The sequence below is a fragment of the Dunckerocampus dactyliophorus genome, chromosome 11, assembly GCF_027744805.1.
Source record: "Dunckerocampus dactyliophorus isolate RoL2022-P2 chromosome 11, RoL_Ddac_1.1, whole genome shotgun sequence".
NCBI classification, from domain to species: Eukaryota; Metazoa; Chordata; class Actinopteri; order Syngnathiformes; family Syngnathidae; genus Dunckerocampus; species Dunckerocampus dactyliophorus.
Genome location: NC_072829.1, coordinates 11,074,649 through 11,096,322, shown reverse-complemented (window position 1 = coordinate 11,096,322; position 21,674 = coordinate 11,074,649). Strand labels below are relative to the sequence as shown.

Below are 21,674 nucleotides of genomic sequence, written 5' to 3'. Positions count from 1 at the left end.
CTCTGATTATATCTTCTATATTGGGTCGTACGTGTGTAAAGGTTATTTCATGTTACAGGGATGTAAATGTATTTAGAGGTCATAAACAGGTATTCCATACAGTAACTATGAAAACACTTAATTCACACTCAGTCAAAAGTGCTGCGCCCTTATTCAAACTGTCCGCTTAGGAAGACAGAACACAGATTGACAATCAATTTCACCTCATGTGTTGAGCAAATGGAATCGACAACAGGTGGTGTCTTTTTCCACTTCAATTTTGAGCGTGACTCCAAACCCAGACCTCCATGGGTTAATAAATTTGATTTCCTTTGATCATTTTTGTGTGATTTTGTTGCCAGCACATTCAACTATATAAAGACAAAAGTATTTAATAAGAATATTTCATTAATTTAGATCTAGGATGTGTTATTTTAGTGTTCCCTTTATTTATATATTTTTTTTCAGCAGTGTGTATTTATAAATAAGGAATCCTACTTTGCAGAAATTCACTTATCACGGTCGAGTCTGGAACCAATTAACCATGATAAATGAGGGATTACTGTACAATATAATGAGTAGTATTATAAATGTGGATACAAATCAGACACTTCAATGCATTTTTTAATAGTTAATTTGTGTTTAAAAGTTAGCTTTAAACAAGTCAGTACATGAAATAAGTTATGCTGCTTTGATGACATAAATATGTAGTTTCCAAACAGATCTCTCCCTGATGTAGCCTGATTGTTGTCCATGTGGACTGCATAGCTGTAATGGTAGCCAATGGCATCAAGATGAGCTTCTCAGACTACATTGAAGATCAAAGCTACGGCTAAAGTGACAAGAGTCAGTGAAGATGAGGGCACAGATGAAGATCCAGACTCTGTGAAGGGTTCTGTATGTCTGAGCATCCATTGGCTCTCTTCGTGGAGGCCCTGCCGGTCCAGCTCGGGACCAAGGAGCCTCCGAATAGTCTCATAGTACTTGTTTAGCCACTGGAGCTGCAGAGAAAGAGGAGGGAATTGTCATTATCTTTTTGAATATAAAGGAATCCTAATGGGTGGTGTTCCACAGAGAGGCCTACTCGAACCACTTTGACTCTTTTTCTGGTTGTTCTTTTTAAAACAAATTATGACAAAAAAGACAAACGTAAAAGGAGAGCTAAGAGGAAGGCACTGCTTTGAGCAGGAAAATGAAACTTGAGTAGGATGTCACACACGACTACCTGTTGTTTACATTTTGAAACAGGAAGCTGATAGGCTCGCTGCAGCTTCTCTGGCAAATTATAAAAAAAAAATGACCATCAATCATCTATGTGTATATCATTTATTTCTAATTACCTGGGCTGAGCTTAGAAGAGAGGTATCAATCAACTTCCTGTCATAAGGAACCAAGGACACGGTGTCAAAGGTCAAGTAGTTGTGGCCGTACTGCAGGAGAAATGTCAGCACTGATTAGCAGACGCAGCATCTTTAGCAATAAATAACTAAATGATCAATAACCTTTGTGTGGGCGGGCACGACCACGGCAACATCTTCAATGCGGATGCCAAAGTCGTTCTCCTTGTAATAGCCAGGTTCTGTGAAAATGCATCATGCTACCGAGTATTAATATAAGAAATGGAATATAAGAAATATAAGAAATGATTGAAGAACAATAAAAACCAAGTCTCACCAATGGATGTGAACATGCCTTCTCTAAAGGGAATGTTGTTGCCCTGAAAACCAACCGGCCCTGGAAAAGAAAAGAAATTAAACACAAAAAACAGTTCCAAGTAAGATTAATCTTTACCTTCGTTTTTCAAGGCCATTTCAATAGATTGGAAATACTGTATAAAATGGAATGAAAAGGACAAAAAAAGGGCTTGTACACTCATGAACTCCGAAATAATTCCCGACGCCATGCCCTGTCCCGTGGCCGTAGTTTAGGCCCACTTCCCACAATGCTCTGCGGCCCAGCATCTCCATGTTTACACCTGAGGACAGACGAGAGGAATCTGTAAACAGGAGATTATAGAACAGGAGAGCCGACTCGCCCCTCCACTTCCGTATGATGCCCTGGGCGGGTTTGGCCGCCATGATAGGGAGCAGAATCCAGAAAAACATGTCCTGGCACACTGAATAGACAGACGGTCCAAAAGACCAGATTTGTCATTTTTCAAGTTCCCCAAAAACAAAGACAGGTACTGTATGTGTGATAAAATGTTGTAGATTTATAACATTGGACAAGAAGTGTTTATTGTATGGGACAATAAATCTTTAAGCTAATTTGTTTCTCTGCGTGATTAGTTGAATTATTGACAAGTCAGTGATGATGATGATTTAGGCTACAGTCTATCAAATGTATTAACAATGCCATTACTCATATAAATGTTGTATTGTTTAAATACTTCCAGTTAAATATCCATACAATATAAGTACTTTTAAATCAAATTTCTGTTGTTCCTTATGGACATAAAAAAATAACTAATATGGATTAGTGGGATGGTAATGAATGATGCTATGTGTGGTCCTACCCACACTTGCAGGTTATTTTGTTATATTGTTTAATTATATACATAGTGAATAATATATAATAATAACAGTGTTGCTTGTTAAGCCAGGAAGGAAAGGGAGGAAAAATATAGTTTTTATACATTTATATTTATTATTTATTTATTTTTATCAGGTGTAGGTAGGTAGCCCTGAATAAAAGGAAAAAGTTTCTTTCATACTGCTGCTCGAGTTTTTGACATCTACATGTAGGTCATAATTCTGCAGTATAATGGATTTTTACACATTGATTTTATATATATATATATATATATATATATATATATATATATATATACACACACATACATAGTATACTGTATACTCATTGTGTTCACTAAATAACATTCACCCATTTTATGAACGTGCACACACAGCATATAACTATTTTATACTCAGCTGAGAGCTAGTGAATACACTGTATTTTACTGTCCGCCGAGCTCCGCCCACCTCTCTTGCTCCCTATCATGGCGGACTTTCATCTCTATGCCGTATTTCATTGTGTTCCTGTTCTTAAAGGGGACCTATTATACTAATTTTCGGGCAGCTACACACGATAACCCACACAGAAAGCTTTCTAGATCTTCCAGAACCTGCACCTCTTCCTGCAGTGTTTCCTTGGGTTTCCTGCTCCCGCCCAAACGGTCTGTGTAATTTACACTTCCTCCAGGTACGCCTCCTGCAAACTACCCTGTGATTGGTCACACACCCTCCGCTCGCTGTATGTCCACTCTATAATGCTACACAGACAACCGCTTTTGTCCGATTACTTACACAACATAAACACAGTTAGGACACTGATAAATTGTTACTTACAGCTTGCTCTTCTAACTCTTCAACCTGACCATGTAATGTTGGAAAGGCGTCGGACTTCAGCAACAGTTTGGCGGATAGTCCAGCTTCGTATTGGCCCATGTTCACAAAACAGTCCCGTGTGAAGTGCCGTTTGACAGATGAGCATATTTTTCTCTTGCTGGCCGGGAATCAGCAACTCCAACCACTTCTGCCTGATGCTTGCCTCTTTTGGCACAACCGAACAAACATTCCTGAGAGCAACACCCGCTAACATGGTGAGCGGAGCAGAGCGAAGCGGCCGGGGGTGGGAGGTTGCAGGCCTGCAACTTGTGCCTCGGCATGCCCATATAACGTTGACGTTGACCTCAGTGGCACTCGGTGTTTAAAAAAAACTCTGTGAAACACATGTGCTGAGCCATCCAAAACTGCTTTCAGGACTCACTTCCAAATGCGCAAACCTCATTATCTGATGCTTTGGCATCGTTTAACACGAGAATACAACATTGTAACAACATTTATAGGTCAGAAAAGAGGAAAAGCATAATAGGTCCCCTTTAATTCTACAATCATTGCTGTAAATGGCCTGTTGGAAACACAACAAGCCAACATTGCCCCCTAGTGGTGACTGTAGATTTTAGCGTTGCATCATTTATGACTGAATGTCCATACCTCTTGTTCCTGAAGGAAATATGGTTCTGGATATTTCAATATTGCCCACAAGTACTCTCGTGAAGGCCTCCTGGTTAATCAAACGTAAAATGATGGTCTGGGTCTCTGGATAGCACAAACATGTCAAAAATTGTGGTTTTGTGTTACCTTTTGCATAGCAGTGGGCGTCCCCCAGTGGACCGTCCTCGTGATGTCAGTGGTCCCGTCTCTGAAGGTGTGAAGACAAGTGACAGCAGTGATCTAAATGTAAGAGATGTAGGTGGTCCTAAGTGGGTTCTTACTCACAGATATTGGCCACCAGAGTCCACCAGGTACATCTCATCTACTGTCAACTTCCTGTTTGTTTCCCCTGTGGGGCTGCAGCATACAAAAACAATAAGACAATAAGACAATTCCGAAACAGCAGCTGTGTTAGTATGCAAGTCATTTGCTACGACTCTGTTACTGCACAAGTTTGTGTCATTTATCCCTCTTAGAGAGCACTTCTTAACACAGAAGTGCTGCTTTTGTTATGATCTTATATGTTTAAAAATACACGCTGTATATACTAGCGCATCTCAGTGCATTGAAATGGAATTAATTGAATACTTTTGAAAACTCATTTATTTCAGTTGAAAGTATATATACAGTTGCTTTCAATTTCATGAATTTAGTTTTTATGTGTATATAATATATTTATATACAGTATATGTGTGCATTTCCTTCAGGAGAAAGTGACGTCTAAACCAGACAGTCCCACCTGGAACTTCCCCGTCACTACAATGCATTCCCTGTTGGATACATTTTGGATACAGTTCTGGATACATTTCTGTTGTTTGTTAGACATGTTTTATATTATGCCCGCTGATTGTGTTGAAAGCTTTTGGCTTGCTCACATTTCTAAAAGACATCATTTACCTCATCAGATGTTCATCAAACTTTGTGGGACAAATGTTTCAATACTGCCCCGCATATGGAAATAAAAAGTCAAAAACCCACAAGACGTTCGACTGTGGAAAAGCGTGCCAAGGTGGCAGAAAGTCAGTCCACATTTCCTCTGCTAATATGTTCCATATTAGCCAGCCAAGTGCTCATGGCAGCTAATGCAGTGCTAATTCCTAACTGGCACGCTAACAAGGCAGCTAATGTGGTACCTGTTGCAGCTATCACTGCCAGTAAAACATATCATACTCCTTGTCATTACCCAATCTGTACCGGAAATGCAAACGGTTCTGCTCATGTGCAGAACGCGTCTACATTCGGTCGGCCTATTTTTCAGCAACCACGTTAGGCATGTGTAATCTACACCATCTAAACGTTTTTGAGATTTGGGAAATTACAACGCAATTGAGCTTGTTTCTCTTATATCACATCTAGGGTGCAAGTGAATAAATTATAAGCCCTCTTTTCTTGGTTTCATAAATTTTTTAAAGTTTTTTTGCCACTGGAAAAATACAGAAAAGCATTTGCTATTAAGATGTTTGGATGGATGGTATTTCTCCATTTAGAAAAAAAAGATATCGGTATCGGAAATTGAGAGTTGGACGTTATCGGCATATTGGTTATCGGCAAAAAAGCCAATATCGGACATCCCTATTCAAGATTCAAGATTCAAGAGTTTTATTGTCATATGCACAGCAATGCAGGTAGTTATACTATGCAATGAAATTCTCTCTCTCTATTATACAGTAAATGAATGATATATGTAAAGTGATGAAAGACCTAAAGCTAGTAATATTTGCAGATGATACTACTGCTTTTTGTTGTGGGGAAAGCACACAAGAGCTAATGAAAACAGCCACAGAGGAAATGACTATACTAAAAAGATTATCCTTAAACCTAAGTCAAACTAAAATAATGCTATTTGGTAATAGCAGAAAGGATACGAAGACGCCAAAACAAATCGACGGTGTGAATATTGAAAGGGTGAATGAAAATACATTTCTGGGGATCATAATTGATGAAAACATAAACTGGAAGTCTCATATTAAAAATATACAACATACTGTAAGGTGGCGAGAAATACTTCAATATTGGGTAAAGCAAAATTTGTCCTTGATCAAAAATCACTCCATACTGTACTGGTATTACCTGGTATTATGTGGGGTAATAACTATAAAAGTCATCTTAGTTCGCTAAATGTCCTGAAAAGAAGATCAGTGAAGATAATCCTTAACGCCGCATATTTAAACTGATTATTATTTAGTCACTATTATGCTAATTATGTGATTATTATTTATTATGATTGAAGAAAAACCTTGACAATTATATTACTACATTGTTACATTACCTTAGCATTTTCCATTGTATCATTTTCTCATGTATCCACTGGTAAAGACTACATTGGAAGACAGGAAGTGAATACATGTATTGCAATTGATGTAGAATAGACGAGGGGTAGGATTAAATAAGCTTTGCTTCTTCCTACTCCTTTTTTTTTTTTTTTTTTTTTTTTTCCCCCCTGTCCTGTCCAGCCTTTAAAGCAGATAGAATTGTATACCTAAATGCCGTCAAGTGCTCAACAGATTTACTCTGCCAGAGAGAAGTGTGATATACACTTCCCCTGTCATACAAAATTTATTCGACCTTGATGCTTGTTATAAAGCAAATTTGGAGCGACCGGACCGGAGCAGGAGGGGACAGAGAAGAAGAGAAAAGGAAACGGGGGGGGGGGGGACAAAAACAAAAAAAAGAGAGACAAGAGACAAGGACAACAGCAGCAACAACAACAATTGTGACAGAACAACAGAAACATACAGAACGACATCAGCAAATAAATGTCCGTGACAACTATAAAGACGAACAAGGATAATGTCACGCTTTGCAGTGACACCACTCTGGTGCTGCAGGTGAGCTACCTATTGGTCTCTGTTTGTTTTGGATTTGGGTTCTCAGGTGTTTCTCATTGCAGGGCCACCTTGATGGGTGAAGCTACTGAACGAGCCACAGGTGTTCCTAATCAGAGCTGCCTCTTTATATTCACACCTGTGGCAGCAGGAAGGCGTCGTTTGATTGACCTTCATGGACTCACGCCACAAGCCATCGTCATCTTCCCAGACGCATTCTTGCTGCCCGTCTTCATCCTTGACCTTACACGGTAGATACAGTATATACTGTCTTTTTTCTATTGCCTTCCTGCCAGTTCGGTAGCTTCTCCCTGTTAGCCCTCCCGTTTGGAGTTTGGCAGTCTTTATGTTCGGTTCCCCTCCTTCGTGGTGCTATTTTGTTACTGTTTGCCCTGCACCATAGATTTTTGTTGTTATCCCTTTTTTTTCCTTCTTTTTGTTGTGGTGAACGAACAATTAAAGGACTTCCTTTTTGACACCACCCTGCCTGTCTGCCTTTTTGGGTCCAACCAAGTTCACGGCGTGACAGAATCAAACGACCACACTGATGGACCCTGCAGAGCAGGAAAAGATTTTTTTGGCACTCAAGGCTCATGGCCAGACTATTAGCCGCCATGAGCAAGTCCTAGAAGACATGTCGACCCTCCTTAAAGACATTCATGTCCGGACACTTGCCCAGGCCACCTCCTCTGAAGACCAGCCCTTACATGCTGTCCCAGTCACACCCTCCTTCATGCTGCCCAGTTCCTCCGTCCGGGAACCCAGCATGCCCCACCCGGCAAGGTTTGGAGGTGATTTTGGTCAGTGCGGGTTGTTCGTGCACCAGTGCTCCCTCATATTTGCACAACAACCAAGCACGTACGCCACAGACTCCGCAAGGGTAGCATACATGCTTAGCCTCCTTTCGGGGCGCGCTGCCAGTTGGGCGTTGGCCATCTGTGAAAAGAAAACAGAGCTACGTGACAACTTACCCCTGTTTGTGACAGAGATGAAGAAAGTATTCGACCACCCGATGCGAGAGCGAGAGGCTGGCATGCGCCTTCTCTCCATCCGCCAGGGCAACTCCTCTGTCGCGGACCACTCTGTCATGTTCCGCATTCTCGCGGCCGAGAGCGACTGGGACGAGAAGGCACTACGCTGCAGCTACCTAGGAAGCCTCAGCTCCCGCCTTCAGGACGAGCTTGCAGCACGGGACGAGACAAGATCATTGGAGGAGCTGATCGCTTTGTCTCTTCGGTTGGATGGTCGGCTGCGGGAACGCTCATTCCAACGCCGAATGGAGACCCCCACCTTTCCACAACGGGCATCACCATCAACCCTTCCGGATCCCCTCCTTCCTCCTTCGGATGTCAGTGGACCGTCTTCGGGGGATTCCAGCGGAATCGAGCCCATGCAGCTGGGAGCCAATCGCCTGTCATCGACCGAGAGGAGCCGGCGGCTGCGCCTCCATTTGTGCCTCTACTGTGGGGAGGCGGATCACTCGCTCGCTGGTTGTCCGGTTCGCCCTGGAGGGCGCCGATCGCCTTCCTCCAGCGAGAGACCTTCAAAGGGCTCAACTGTGGTCGGACGTCTCCAGATCGAAGGTACGCTGTCATGGGGGCGAGAAGCATTATCCATAAAGGCTCTTGTTGACTCAGGAGCAGACGATAATTTTATTGACTGTGAGTTAGTAAAGCATTATAACATTCCTACTGTGTTGTTACCGTCTGCTAAGACTGTGCGCTCACTTGATGGTGGCCATCTTGCTAGCATTACTAGCCAGACTATTCCCTGTACTCTTCTCCTTGCGGGTAACCATCGGGAGACCATTAGTTTTTTGATAATCCCATCACGTTCAGCTCCGGTGGTCCTTGGCCTCACATGGCTTAAACAGCACAGCCCCACAATTGATTGGGCTATACTTAAAGTTACCAATTGGAGTAATCTTTGTCACAGTCACTGTTTGCGCTCTGCTGCTACACCCGCTTCTCACGCCAATCGTCCTCCACCGGCTCCTCCTGACCTCACTTTAGTGCCCAAGGAATATCACTCACTCCACAAAGTTTTTTGTAAGGATCGTGCTATGTCTCTTCCTCCTCACCGGCCTTATGATTGCTCCATTGAGTTGTTGCCAGGTGCACCTCTTCCCTCTAGTCGTCTTTATAACATCTCTCAACCTGAACAGAAGGCACTCGAGGATTATATTTCCTCTTCTCTCGCGGCAGGTCACATACGTCCATCGTCTTCTCCTCTGGCGGCTGGGTTCTTCTTCGTTAAAAAGAAGGATGGCTCGTTGCGACCCTGCATAGATTTTCGCGCCCTTAACCATATTACTGTCCGGAACAAGTACCCACTTCCCCTCCTTGATTCAGCCTTTACTCCTCTCCACAGTGCAGTCATCTTCTCTAAGCTAGATTTGAGGAATGCCTATCACTTAGTACGTATTCGCCAGGGTGACGAGTGGAAGACGGCCTTCAACACCCCACTGGGGCACTTTGAGTACTGCGTCATGCCATTTGGCCTAACTAACGCCCCTGCCGTCTTCCAGAGTCTCATCAACGATGTGCTAAGGGACATGATTGGGCGCTTTGTTTTTGTATATCTTGACGATATCCTTATTTTTTCCCCCTCTGTTTCTACTCACCATCAACACGTTCGCTCGGTGCTCCAAAGATTATTAGCCAACCGTCTGTTTGTCAAGGCCGAAAAATGTTTATTCCATTCCTCCTCCGTGCCGTTCTTGGGGTTTATTGTGGAGAAGGGCCAACTCAGACCCGATCCCGCCAAAGTTGAGGCGGTGGTCGAATGGCCGACTCCGACATCTAAAAAGCTTGTGCAGAGGTTTCTGGGGTTCGCCAACTTTTATAGGCGCTTTATACAGAACTTCAGCAAGGTCGCAGAGCCTTTAAATAAGCTAACATCTTCTAAGGTTCCCTTTGTCTGGACCCCAGCGGCTGACACTGCTTTTAGGCGTTTAAAGTCGTGTTTTACATCTGCTCCTGTGTTGGTTCACCCTGACCCGTCTCTCCCTTTCTTTGTCGAGGTGGATGCGTCTGATACAGGGGTTGGGGCCGTACTCTCCCAGCGCTCTAGCTCGGACCAAAAGTTGCACCCCTGCGCCTTCTACTCCAGACGCCTTAATTCTGCGGAGCGCAATTATGACATTGGTAACAGAGCTCCTGGCGGTCGTCCTCGCCTTGCAGGAGTGGAGGCACTGGCTCGAGGGGGCGGCTCATCCATTCATCATCTTTACAGACCACCGGAACCTTTCTTATATTCGTGCTGCACAACGCCTCAACCCTCGTCAGGCACGTTGGGCCCTCTTCCTCACTAGATTTCATTTCGTCCTCACTTACCGTCCTGGATCTCTCAATGGGAAGCCCGATGCCCTCTCTAGGGTGTTCGCCCCTCCGGTGGAAGTTTCTCCCCCTGAGACCATTTTACCTAAAGACCGGATTCTCGGAGCGCTCCAATGGGAGGTGGAGAGGCGAGTGGCAGAGGTCAACAAGGACACACCCCCTCCTGTCGGATGTCCACCTGATCGACTCTTTGTTCCTCGCAACCTCCGATCTGAAGTCCTCATATGGGCTCACTCCTCTAAGCTCGCCTGTCATCCCGGAGCCAGACGGACGGCGTTTCTCCTGTCACAGCGCTTCTGGTGGCCGTCCCTGCATGCTGACACCAGGAGTTTCGTAGCCGCGTGTTCAGTATGCGCGAGGAACAAGTCATCCAATCAAGCAGCGGCAGGCTTGGTGCAGCCACTCCCCATCCCCTCCCGTCCGTGGTCACACATAGCCATGGACTTTGTCACCGGACTACCTGCTTCCAGGGGCTTCACTACAGTCCTTACCTTCGTCGACAGGTTCTCTAAGTCAGCCCACTTCATCCCACTCCGCAAGCTACCCTCCTCCTTCGAAACAGCTAAACTTCTGGTCCAGCATGTGGTACGCATCCATGGTATCCCGCTCGATGTGGTGTCAGACAGAGGCCCGCAGTTTGCTGCTGCTACCTGGAAGGCTTTTTGCAAGACCCTTGGAGCAACTGTGAGTCTTTCGTCGGGGTACCATCCTCAATCAAACGGACAGACTGAAAGGGCCAACCAGGACTTGGAAGCAGCCTTGCGGTGTGTGTGCCACCAGCATCCCACTTCCTGGTCCCGCTATCTGCCTTGGGTGGAATATGCCCACAATACGTTGGTATGCTCTTCGACGGGTCTCTCCCCATTCCACGTAGCCCACGGCTTCCAGCCTCCCCTATTCCCCTCCCAGGAGAAAGAATCATCTGTGGCTTCTGTGGCCACCCTGTTGCGCCGGGTCCACCGGGTGTGGCGAGACACCCGGGCTGCACTTATGCGCACCGCCAAACGGAACCAGAGGTTGGCGGACCGACATCGCAAGCCTGCTCCCGAATACAAGCCTGGCCAGAAGGTTTGGTTGTCTTCACGGGACCTTTCGTTGGCCGGAGAATCCAAAAAGATGGCACCCAGATTCATTGGACCCTTTGAGGTCATCCGTATGGTTAACCCTGTGTCAGCCAGACTGAAGCTTCCGCCATCTCTCAAGAGGTACCCGGTGTTCCACGTGTCCCTCATGAAGCCTGTCTCCTCCTGCGAGCTCAGCCCTCCAGCAGTGCCTCCTCCTCCTCCTCGGTTGGTGGATGGCCATCCTGCATTTACGGTCAAATCTATTGTGGATGCCAGGAAGCGGGGCAGGGGCGTACAGTATCTTATCGACTGGGAGGGATACGGCCCAGAGGAACGTTCGTGGGTCTCTCGTTCTCTTATTCTTGACGTCTCCCTTCTTGCCGACTTTTATCAGCAATTCCCCGACAAACCAGGTAACCCTTCGAGGGGTGCCACTTAATTGGGAGGGGGGAATACTGTCACGCTTTGCAGTGACACCACTCTGGTGCTGCAGGTGAGCTACCTATTGGTCTCTGTTTGTTTTGGATTTGGGTTCTCAGGTGTTTCTCATTGCAGGGCCACCTTGATGGGTGAAGCTACTGAACGAGCCACAGGTGTTCCTAATCAGAGCTGCCTCTTTATATTCACACCTGTGGCAGCAGGAAGGCGTCGTTTGATTGACCTTCATGGACTCACGCCACAAGCCATCGTCATCTTCCCAGACGCATTCTTGCTGCCCGTCTTCATCCTTGACCTTACACGGTAGATACAGTATATACTGTCTTTTTTCTATTGCCTTCCTGCCAGTTCGGTAGCTTCTCCCTGTTAGCCCTCCCGTTTGGAGTTTGGCAGTCTTTATGTTCGGTTCCCCTCCTTCGTGGTGCTATTTTGTTACTGTTTGCCCTGCACCATAGATTTTTGTTGTTATCCCTTTTTTTTCCTTCTTTTTGTTGTGGTGAACGAACAATTAAAGGACTTCCTTTTTGACACCACCCTGCCTGTCTGCCTTTTTGGGTCCAACCAAGTTCACGGCGTGACAGATAAAGGACAAATCAATATCAACAACCACAATGACAAAGCTGTCAATGACAATCAGACATAATAGCAGTCATGAAATGATGAACTATGACAGTGATCACAATGACAATAGTGCATTGAAACAGTCGCACACAATAGCAGTCATGAAATGATGAATTATGATAGTGATCACCATGATAATACCGCATTGAAACAGTCACACATAACTGTAGTAATGAAATGATTATCCATGATAGTGAATAGAATCAAAGTTACTGTAATGCACATCATTGTAAAAAAAAAAAATATACATATACACACACATATACATACATACACATACATACATATATATATACATATATATACATATATATATATATATATATATATATATATATACACATATATACCGCACATACACACATATATATATATATAGTCATACTGCTGATATCACCGTCGCTGTAATAAAACCAACAACATAATAACACCCTGGTTAACTCAGTGAGTAATGTGGGGAAGTACGTCTGTACTGTGAGTGTGCATATGTACAGGTATCTCTGTATGTAAGGAAGACTTCATATATATAAAGGTGCAGGAATGTGTGGGCGTGTGATTGTCACTGAGAGTGCATGAAAGGAAAGGGGCCGCCTTCCACCTCCCAGAGAGCCCCGCCCCAAATAGCAAGGCCGGGCCCCGGCCGCCAGAAGGCCACCAGGCCCATAGGGGCAGGCAGCACAAAGATCAGTGCCCCAAGAGCCAGCCCAGAGAGCCCCCCCCCCGGGAAGACCAGTAAGGGGCCGAAGAGAGGTAATCCCAGCCAAGGACAGGGCGCCAGCGGGCCGGAGGACTGCCAACCCCTGAGACCAGCGAGAGATCACACCCCACAAAGGCAGACGGGTACCGGGGGCCACAAACCGGCAGGCCCAGAGACGCCTCCACAGCCGGAAAGAAGCTTCTTCCTACTCCTTTTGGACATGTGGAACTCGGAATTGAACTATGTGATGTATTCCACTGTACCTTGTATGCATGTTCAAATAACATTAAACTATTACCATGACCATATTTTATACAGATTAAAAAATGTAATGTATTTGCTTTGAAACTGTAAAAATAATAAAATTACTAATAAAAGTATTGTATCATATTATTAAAACACTTATTTTTAATTTAGTAATTCAAATTTTGATTTACGGTACTTTTAAAAAAATGATTTCTTTTGACACTGTCAGAGACGTACTAATTTAACAATAGTTCTATAAAAATGGTCAATGAATTAAATTGACATGATAAAATTAATACAAGTAGTTTCAAACATCATTAAAATATATATTTTTTCAACTCATGACAATTTAAATCTAGATAATTTTTAAGAGAAAACAGGTTCATTACATATGAATACTTTATACTTTAATACTAATACTAATACTAATACTTTATACTATAATATACTATTAAGGTTATATATTATAAATATTTCTTATAAAATAATAATACTGCTCATGACAAACAGTGTCACCAAAATATTAGAACTACTTAAATAGTAAAGGCAATACTAAAAATATTGTTTGATTAGTTGAAACTCAACATTTTAATGGCAGAAAATGATATTGCAGGACTTAATATGCTGTACATCCAAACAACAATGATATCAAATATTGCCGCTACTTAGAGCTACTTCCAAACAGAGCGTTACGTTTACCTGTAATGTGCCAGTGCAGCGTTTGGTCCACTTGCAGAGATTGTCTCAAAGCTTGGACCCCTGTTATCTTTCTGTTTGCTGTAACAAATTAGGTTTCTCCTTAACATAATGTATAAGTCAAATGAACGTTTTTATGGTTCGATTCCAGTGATATTTACTCAGGCTCACCTGCGACAGTGATTGACGTAGGCAGAGGCGCTCAGTTCGGTCTCCTTCCCTGCTGGCACCGCCTTCTCCAACCACATGAGCAGCTGGATGACAGCCACGGCATCTCTCACCTGGACACACACGCACAATCGCACACTGAGCCGCACTAGAAGCTAAATAAGTCACGCATTTGTGTGTTTCGACATACAACATGCAACATACGTGAGCATCCCTCAAGATGCGCTGCTCAGTCTCATCTTTCACAGCTTTGGTGGTCAACACAGGAGAATAGGAGCTGCTCATTAGTTTGTCCTGCATTATTCAAGTCAGTAAGAAAAAAAAGGCATCTACTTAAACAAACGAATGCTGTTTCCGAAGCAAGTCTCACATGAAAAAAAAAACAATATGGAAAAAAAGTTTCATCAGTGGTTTGGACTTGTCCCTGATTATTATCTTCTGTTTCATAAAGTCATTCTTGGATGAGTTTGATGTGGAAGCAGCCCATCAAACACCTCACTGAAGCAACACAAACAAGGTTATGTCCATCAGGAGGTTCCTTACGGCCACAGGTGTTAATGCCAATGTTTTTCCACCTGGTGCTAATTAGAGACACTGGCGGTGAACTGAGTGGAGGCGTTGATTGGCGCATTTACGGTATACAAAATATAAAGGACATTTACCTCAGGTTTGATGACCTCATAAAGTGCGTAGTTTGTGTACTCAGTGCCGATCCACACTTTGACCCCTGGCCGGCCCACATGCTTCTTCAGGTCATCCAAGATGGAGTCGTAGCTTTTGAGCTGGACGCAGAGTGACCCACTGCACGAGGCGTTCAGGTACACCCTCAGCTCCTCTGTCAGTCTGTCTGCGTGTAAAAAGAGCCTGGTAGACATATTGTCAGTAAAGGTGTTAGAGGTGGGGGGAAAGTCAAATGATAATTTGATCGTGACATGTACAAATTACCAGATCTCATCCAGGGTCAGCAGCGTGTATGAGTAGAAGAATGGGTTGTATGGGATGTCGTTGCCACGCATATTAAACAGCCCTGATAAATAAACACTTGTCAGGTAGTAAAGTCTTCCTGCACCACCGTACCCTATAAATCAACAACGTGAAGTAGATCTGCAAAGTCACTTACAGGCGGTTTCATCCAGCGCTGACAGCAGAAGAGCAGTGGGCTCGTAAGGATTCTCCTTCATCTGACTCCGGATTTGCTCCACTTTCATCTGCCAGGGCCTTTCTGTGGACACACCGTGTATTAATCAGCAATTAATCTCTCAATTTTTCTTAAAAAAAAATAACAGAAAAAAACAAGACCAACAAAAAGCACCTCTTGCTGCTAAGCAGAGCACACAGAGCTCAAGCACATCTGCTCTGTAGACCAATGAAAAAAATGGCCAATTAAAGCCACATAAAAGCAATAAGGAATATTATAACACAAGATAAGTTATACACCTTAATTCCACTTAAATTAAAGATAAAACGAACAAAAGTAATGAGGCGCCACAGTTGTTTAAGCGTCCTTCTATACAGAACACTCAGCAAAACAATAAATAGAGTTGGGGGGCGATTTACGTGTGACGCACTAGCAAAAAAAAAAAAAAAAGTCAAGTTTTGGTGATCTTTCATAAAAAGGCGCAGAAAAATAGTATTTTGGAGCTACTAAAGAATCAAACCCACTCCTCTCTCGGAATCCTTATGGTACCGTCCGACACGCCATTCGTCACCTTCACTGAACTCTATAACCGGAATGACCCCGATTGCTTGCTGCGCATTGGAGGCCTGAAGCCACCGGAAGTATAGAAGTCGCCATGTTGTTTCACCCAAAACAAGAAAGCTGAACAAATAAGAGGAGTTCTGCTATTAATTGCACAAATCGTGATACTCGTGAAAACTGCGACAAGTGACTTACATTTCACAGGTAGGTAAATGCTTATAAATAATAAAAATAGTTTAAAAAATAGATACTTTAAATCTGTAAGCATCTTTTCATCTAAGTAGTTGTAAATGAGCCCTTATTCTCCTTTAGATTTCCACACTGCAATGCTCAACTTCTAAAGCAATGGGTAGCAAATATGCGGAGAGACAGGTGGATTCCTGCAGCCAGATAGCAACTCTGTTGTCGCCATTTCACCGAGGAGAACTTCGACAGGACCGGCCAGACTGTTAGATTACGACAAAATGCAGTTCCAACAATATTTGACTTTCCTGATCATCTTCTAAAGGTATGCGTTGCATTTAACTTTGATACTACGGAGATCCTTATCATAACAAATACCTTGTGAACACTGAAATTGAGTTGTTATGCATTGTAATTTCACACCATAGAGGTAGGAAAAAAAACTTAAACTGGAGAGAAATTTTGAGATTTGGGTCTAGTAAATTTACTCTGTTTCAATTGAATTTTTGTTTTTATACCGAAACATAATAAATGTAGTGAATGAAGATACACGTATGTGTATGCGTGTGTGCTTTTTTGGGTGAAGCAAAATGGCCGACCAACGGCTTCATGCAGTCAGCAGGGACGCCCCTTCCAATAGTATAGAGTTCAGTGGTCACCTTCCATGAACCGGAAGTAGCCTGCTAGCTAAAAACATTTACGAATGAATACAAATATGACAGTTTTTTAAACTTCTGTTAACAGCTCGTATTTGTTGGATATATTGCACTCTACTGGATGAGTTTGTATTGATAATATATGGTATTAAAGTCTTTACAAATAAATTTAATGCAAGTTAATGACAGTAAATACTGTCCACAGGATTAGAACCAAGGAAAAACAGCTCCATCTGGTGGTTACCGACGTCAATGCACTTAGAATCGCCATTGAGATGTGTCCACACAAAGACATTATGTTTCAGCGACATTTCCTCCTATCTGTAAATTAACTAAAAATTAACTCATGCATTCATATCTCAGCAATGGCATCATATTTGGAGACAGCATCCTTCTCCAGACATGTTACGTCAAATGCACTCAAAAGCACTAACCATGAGATTTATGATGCTGTCCATTTGTTCCATGTGTTCACAATCTGACCCTAAAGCCTAACGAGACAACTTCCTTCCTTGTCTATTCCCTAAAGTTAGCATTAGATCTCTCCACCATAAAAAACATTATGTTTTATGGTTTTATGGTTGCCTGTTTAAGTTTGCAGGTATTTATCAGCAGCCAGATGACACATGTGCATGGAAGAGATGATGATTATTATTAAAAGGTAAAAACCCACGTATGACTCTATCCGGCAGGCGGATGAGGCTGTCAGGCGGGATGGAAGGTCTCTCCTCCTTCCACACTTGGTCCACCAGGTTGCCAGGCATCGACTTGAGGCTTCGATTGCTGGACTCCAGACTCATGCTGTAGTCTTCCTGCGTTTCTAATGGAGTAAATTGCAGATGATTACATGCGCTGAGGTCAATCAATCATAAGGGAACTGTCTGGCTGTGTGGCGTCTGCGGCCTCCGTCGATATATTCTCTGTCTATCAGGGCTGCTGTGATGATAATGTGGACTGACAGGAGCAATGATGGAGACTTACTGATGGAGAAGAGGAAGGGATCGAAGCCGATTTGGCCTCCATGTGGTACCTCTGAGATGAGCCACTCTGATATACTGCTTATGGACACTGTGGAACAATGCAAATAATAGACATGAACATGATCAAATAATACATTATTACTGATACTGAACATTTAGACCTTAAAACAATTGATTTACAGATTGTGGCAATTACAGTTTATGCTCATGATACTGTAAAATGATTAAAAGTGCTTTTCCCATAGTAATAAAGAAGAAAAACAGTGGCAGACATTTTCCCGGGGAAAGAAATTAGGATTAAAATCATCCAACCTTGAGAATAAGTGTGGTTCTGGCTTTATAACAGAACAATATTTCCTACAACAGAAATTGCGGCCTTTGGATTGCTACAAATCAATAATAATCAAGTGCCACAATAATAATAATAATAATAATAATAATAATAATAATAATAACATAAAATATTAAAAATAAAAGTAAGACAATATATACAAGAGAACAGCATTGCTAATAATAACTGCACAAATAATTGTGCTGACAGTGTCCATGCGGCTACACAAACACACACTGCAAATACGATAAATATAACGACCTTTGGCTTCTTTTACTTCCTTCCATTTTGGGTGTCATTAAAATCTGTAAATGGTTGCTGTCCGATGAAAAGGAAATCCCTTTCATTTTGTTCTTTCAGTCCGACATCTAATCAAACAAATATATTTATTGTTGATTTTTGAAAAGTCGCACGGTGGTCTAGTGGTTAGCATGTTGGCCACACAGTAACAGTCTGGAGATCGGGTAGACGTGGGTTCGATTCTCCCTTCGGCATTTCTGTGTGGAGTTTGCATGTTCTCCCTGTGTGTGTGTGTGTGTGTGTGTGTGGGGGGGGGGGTTTTCTCCAGTTACTCTGGTTTCCTCCCACATTCCAAAAACATGCATGTTAGGTTAATTGGTGACTCTAAATTGTCCATAGGTATGAATGCTTGTTTGTCTTTATGTGCCCTGTGATTGGCTGGTGACCGGTCCAGGGTGTACCCCGCCTGAAGTCAGCTGGGATAGGCTCCAGCCTGCCCCCGCACCTCTAATGAGGAGAAGCGGCATAGAAAATGGATGGATGATTTTTGAATGACATTTTTTAATAGAATTTCCGTTGAATAGACACAAAACTGAAAGTCATAATAAAAGATGATGTAACTGGGCCTAAGTCCCCCAAAACAAATATAGTATATAATATAAAAATAATACCTACATAGAAAAAATATAGGGAGGACTATAGGGCTCGCATCACAGCCTATCATAGCAAAACCACAAATCCCACATGCAACTATGCCCCATAGTGGTTGAGAGAAAAACAAATAGGGACTTCATATCAAACATTTGCAATACATTAAGGCAAAAGCTGTATATTCTGTTATTTAATTGCAGTTGCAGTGAAAGTGGGAGGAATACTTGCTAAAGAAGGATTGGATATGTCAAACTTCCCAGCAGGCTTGAATGCCACAAAAGGTGTCCAACTTTAGTGTGTTTTCTATCTAACGCACAGATGCAGTATTAATCCTGTCAAATGAGTGACAGTGACATTGCGATCAGGCCCACCGTCTTTTTGCAGCACCCAGTTACAGTCCATCTGTCTCTCGGCTTGAACCCAGTAGCGGCTGTCCGTCCACAGCGCCGCTTTGATAGGCGTGACCACGGCAGTGCCTTGCAGGAGGATAGAGAGAGTTAGGAAACAGCAATGAATTAGAGTGAATGCCGTGGTCCCGCTAATCTTGGCTCATGTGTGCGAGCCGAGGTTGAAAGGAACGGCAATCTACTAAATGCGAGGCTGGACGGCCATCTTTTATCTCACTATTCCACTGAAGCCGTGGAATGATTAATCGCCTGTAAATCTTCATTTTTGATTTACTGTGGGGGAGGCAGTTTAAGTGAGGATGAAAGTAGCTCAGACGTGGGGTGTTGAGTCACTGAGGAGGAGGGGAAGATGTGGAGGAGTACGAGCGTACCTGCAGAGCCTGTGAAGCCCGTCATGAAGGCCATCCTGGCGTCACGTGGCGCTATGTATTCACTCTGACACAGACAAGCACTGTTTAGCATCACGCACACGCGCTAATAATTGACATGTAATTGACAGGTGAGCTACCATGTGGGCGTCGGTGGCGGGGATAATGTAGGCGGAGATGTTGGACGAAAGCATCCCTTCGCGTAACTCCTGCAGACGGAGGCTGGTGTTCACTGCTGTGCTGGGAAGGTACTGACACACACGCACGCGCACGCACACGCACACACACACGCACACGCACACAGACACATTGACAGTGAAGGACAAATTTAATAAGATGAAGAAGTGCTGAATCATCCCTTTCTATATCTCCCATTGTAATCATTAACTGTGTGCAGGAACGCCATCTATTGCTCCACCTTTCATAGTAGCAACAGCAGCAAATACTTTCACGAGTTTTACTTCAACAACAGAAGGCAGGAATTCAGTTTTTTTAAACACATAAAATGTATCAAATACAAATATTTACTTGAAATGATACAGCTATCTTTCTGATCTTTACTTTTATAGAAGTAAAAGGCAGAAATTGACTTGTGCTGCCACGCACATACGTGAGCATCAACCAATGCTTTTTCAACATTATTAGTTATTATAACATTATTATTATTATAACATTACCAATTAGAAAAAATATAATGACTGATTTTGAAAACTAAAATAAAATATTTATTCCTTTAAATTAAATTATCTACAAACATTTTATTCTCAGCTATAAATTTATGGGATATTATTTTTTTTCTTAATTTACTATTTAAAGAATATTGGAGTTTTGCAAAGACAAAAGTGCATCACTAACAGGTCTTGCTACTGAAACATAAATAATTACAAAATAATTTAGCTTTATGTATTTCATTAATAAAACAGTTGACATACAATTCTTTCCCTGAGCTTTATTTGAAATTTAAAGCATAAATTAAGTTTGGCATCCAAGAAATACACCCAAAAAATCATGAAAACGATTTAAAATAACATGTATTGTTATATGTATGTAAATAAAATCAAATAAAAAACAAAAGCTGTGCAATATGGAGTTGGAGGATGCATGCAAAGCTCACCGGTGGTGACAGCGAGCAGTTCCTCTCAGTAGCTTCAAAGAACGCAGCGGCGCTGACGTTTCCTGAAATGAGAAGACAACTTAAAAAGTGACAAGAAGGCCTGTTGTCATATCAGCACTTTTGCATTGTGATCGGAATCGAGTTGATGACTACTTGGGTAGGAACACTGTCAAGATTTAAATCATCACTTATATCAGAGACTGGAAGCAAAGTGTTCTTTTCCCACACGGTAGCTTAACAACAGCTGCTACTGTATTGTTGAGGACAAAAAGGAACTTTTTTTTTTTTTTACCTGGAGTTCCGGCCGCCAGAAGCAGAGCCATCATCCAGCAGTAGGCGAGCATCTTGGCGCTCCAACAGACACAAAGTGGGCCGGGCTGCGCTGGAGCAGGTGCAGCGCTGAGTGTGCAGTCTCTGTGGGTGTGTGGTGACAAGTCAAAGTATTGTACGTGGCTTTCCTCCCCCTATCTCTCTCTCTCTCTCTCTCTCCTTATCTCTCCTTTCCCCTCCTCCCCTGGTCTCCTCTCCCAGTTGTCCTCCTCTGACCGCAATCATCTGATATTTGAGCATACTAACTCACAGGGACTTACTGTGCCATCAGGCAAACACAGGCAATTGCCTGGGGCCCCGAAATTTCCATGGGCCCCCCAAATGTCTCATAAAAACTGATTATTGATTTTTTCTTCAATTTAAAGTACTTACTACTGTTTTGGTCTTAAATCACATGCTTAAAACAACATTAACATGCGTAATCTATCATAATAACCCCTCCCTTGTCAATGGACTATACTGTCACTGCACATGTGCAGATTGATTCTGGAAGATGGGAGCAAAGCAAATGTGTCGGCGCCCTGAGGAGCTGAGAAGAGGAGAAGGTGAGGTCAACCTTTTTCACCGTCACAACAAACGGAGACACAAGGACAGCAAGCATCGCCAACTGAGGAGAATGCAGTAGATGCCGCTGAGAGTGACGCTTTT

The 21,674-nt window shown here is 43.0% G+C and overlaps 1 protein-coding gene across 1 annotated transcript; it reads right to left on the bottom strand.

Annotated features, from left to right (window-relative positions):
* Positions 1 to 573: 573 nt before the first annotated feature.
* Positions 574 to 21,122, bottom strand: xpnpep2 (X-prolyl aminopeptidase (aminopeptidase P) 2, membrane-bound). The gene is made up of 21 exons (XM_054792797.1): positions 20,989 to 21,122; positions 20,697 to 20,758; positions 19,723 to 19,833; positions 19,586 to 19,649; positions 19,179 to 19,283; positions 17,587 to 17,673; positions 17,279 to 17,425; positions 15,188 to 15,289; positions 15,013 to 15,094; positions 14,730 to 14,931; positions 14,272 to 14,361; positions 14,071 to 14,180; positions 13,903 to 13,980; positions 4,260 to 4,331; positions 4,122 to 4,182; positions 3,975 to 4,044; positions 1,850 to 1,954; positions 1,654 to 1,713; positions 1,482 to 1,558; positions 1,320 to 1,409; positions 574 to 980 (listed from the first exon to the last, which is right to left on the bottom strand). The coding sequence occupies exons 1-21, from the start codon at positions 21,038 to 21,040 to the stop codon at positions 783 to 785; spliced, it is 2,025 nt and encodes a 674-aa protein (XP_054648772.1). The 5' UTR covers positions 21,041 to 21,122; the 3' UTR covers positions 574 to 782.
* Between the last annotated feature and the right edge of the window lie 552 nt (positions 21,123 to 21,674).

What these genes read in the sequence shown, in the direction of transcription:
- xpnpep2 (XM_054792797.1), bottom strand. Translation starts at nt 21,040, where the DNA reads ATGCTCGCCTACTGCTGGATGATGGCTCTGCTTCTGGCGGCCGGAACT. An exon ending in AGCGCTGGATGAAACCGCCT is followed by an intron (nt 15,095 to 15,187) that starts GTAAGTGACTTT and finishes TTTATTTATCAG; the next exon opens with GGCTGTTTAATATGCGTGGC. An exon ending in CTGACCCTGGATGAGATCTG is followed by an intron (nt 14,932 to 15,012) that starts GTAATTTGTACA and finishes TATGTCTACCAG; the next exon opens with GCTCTTTTTACACGCAGACA.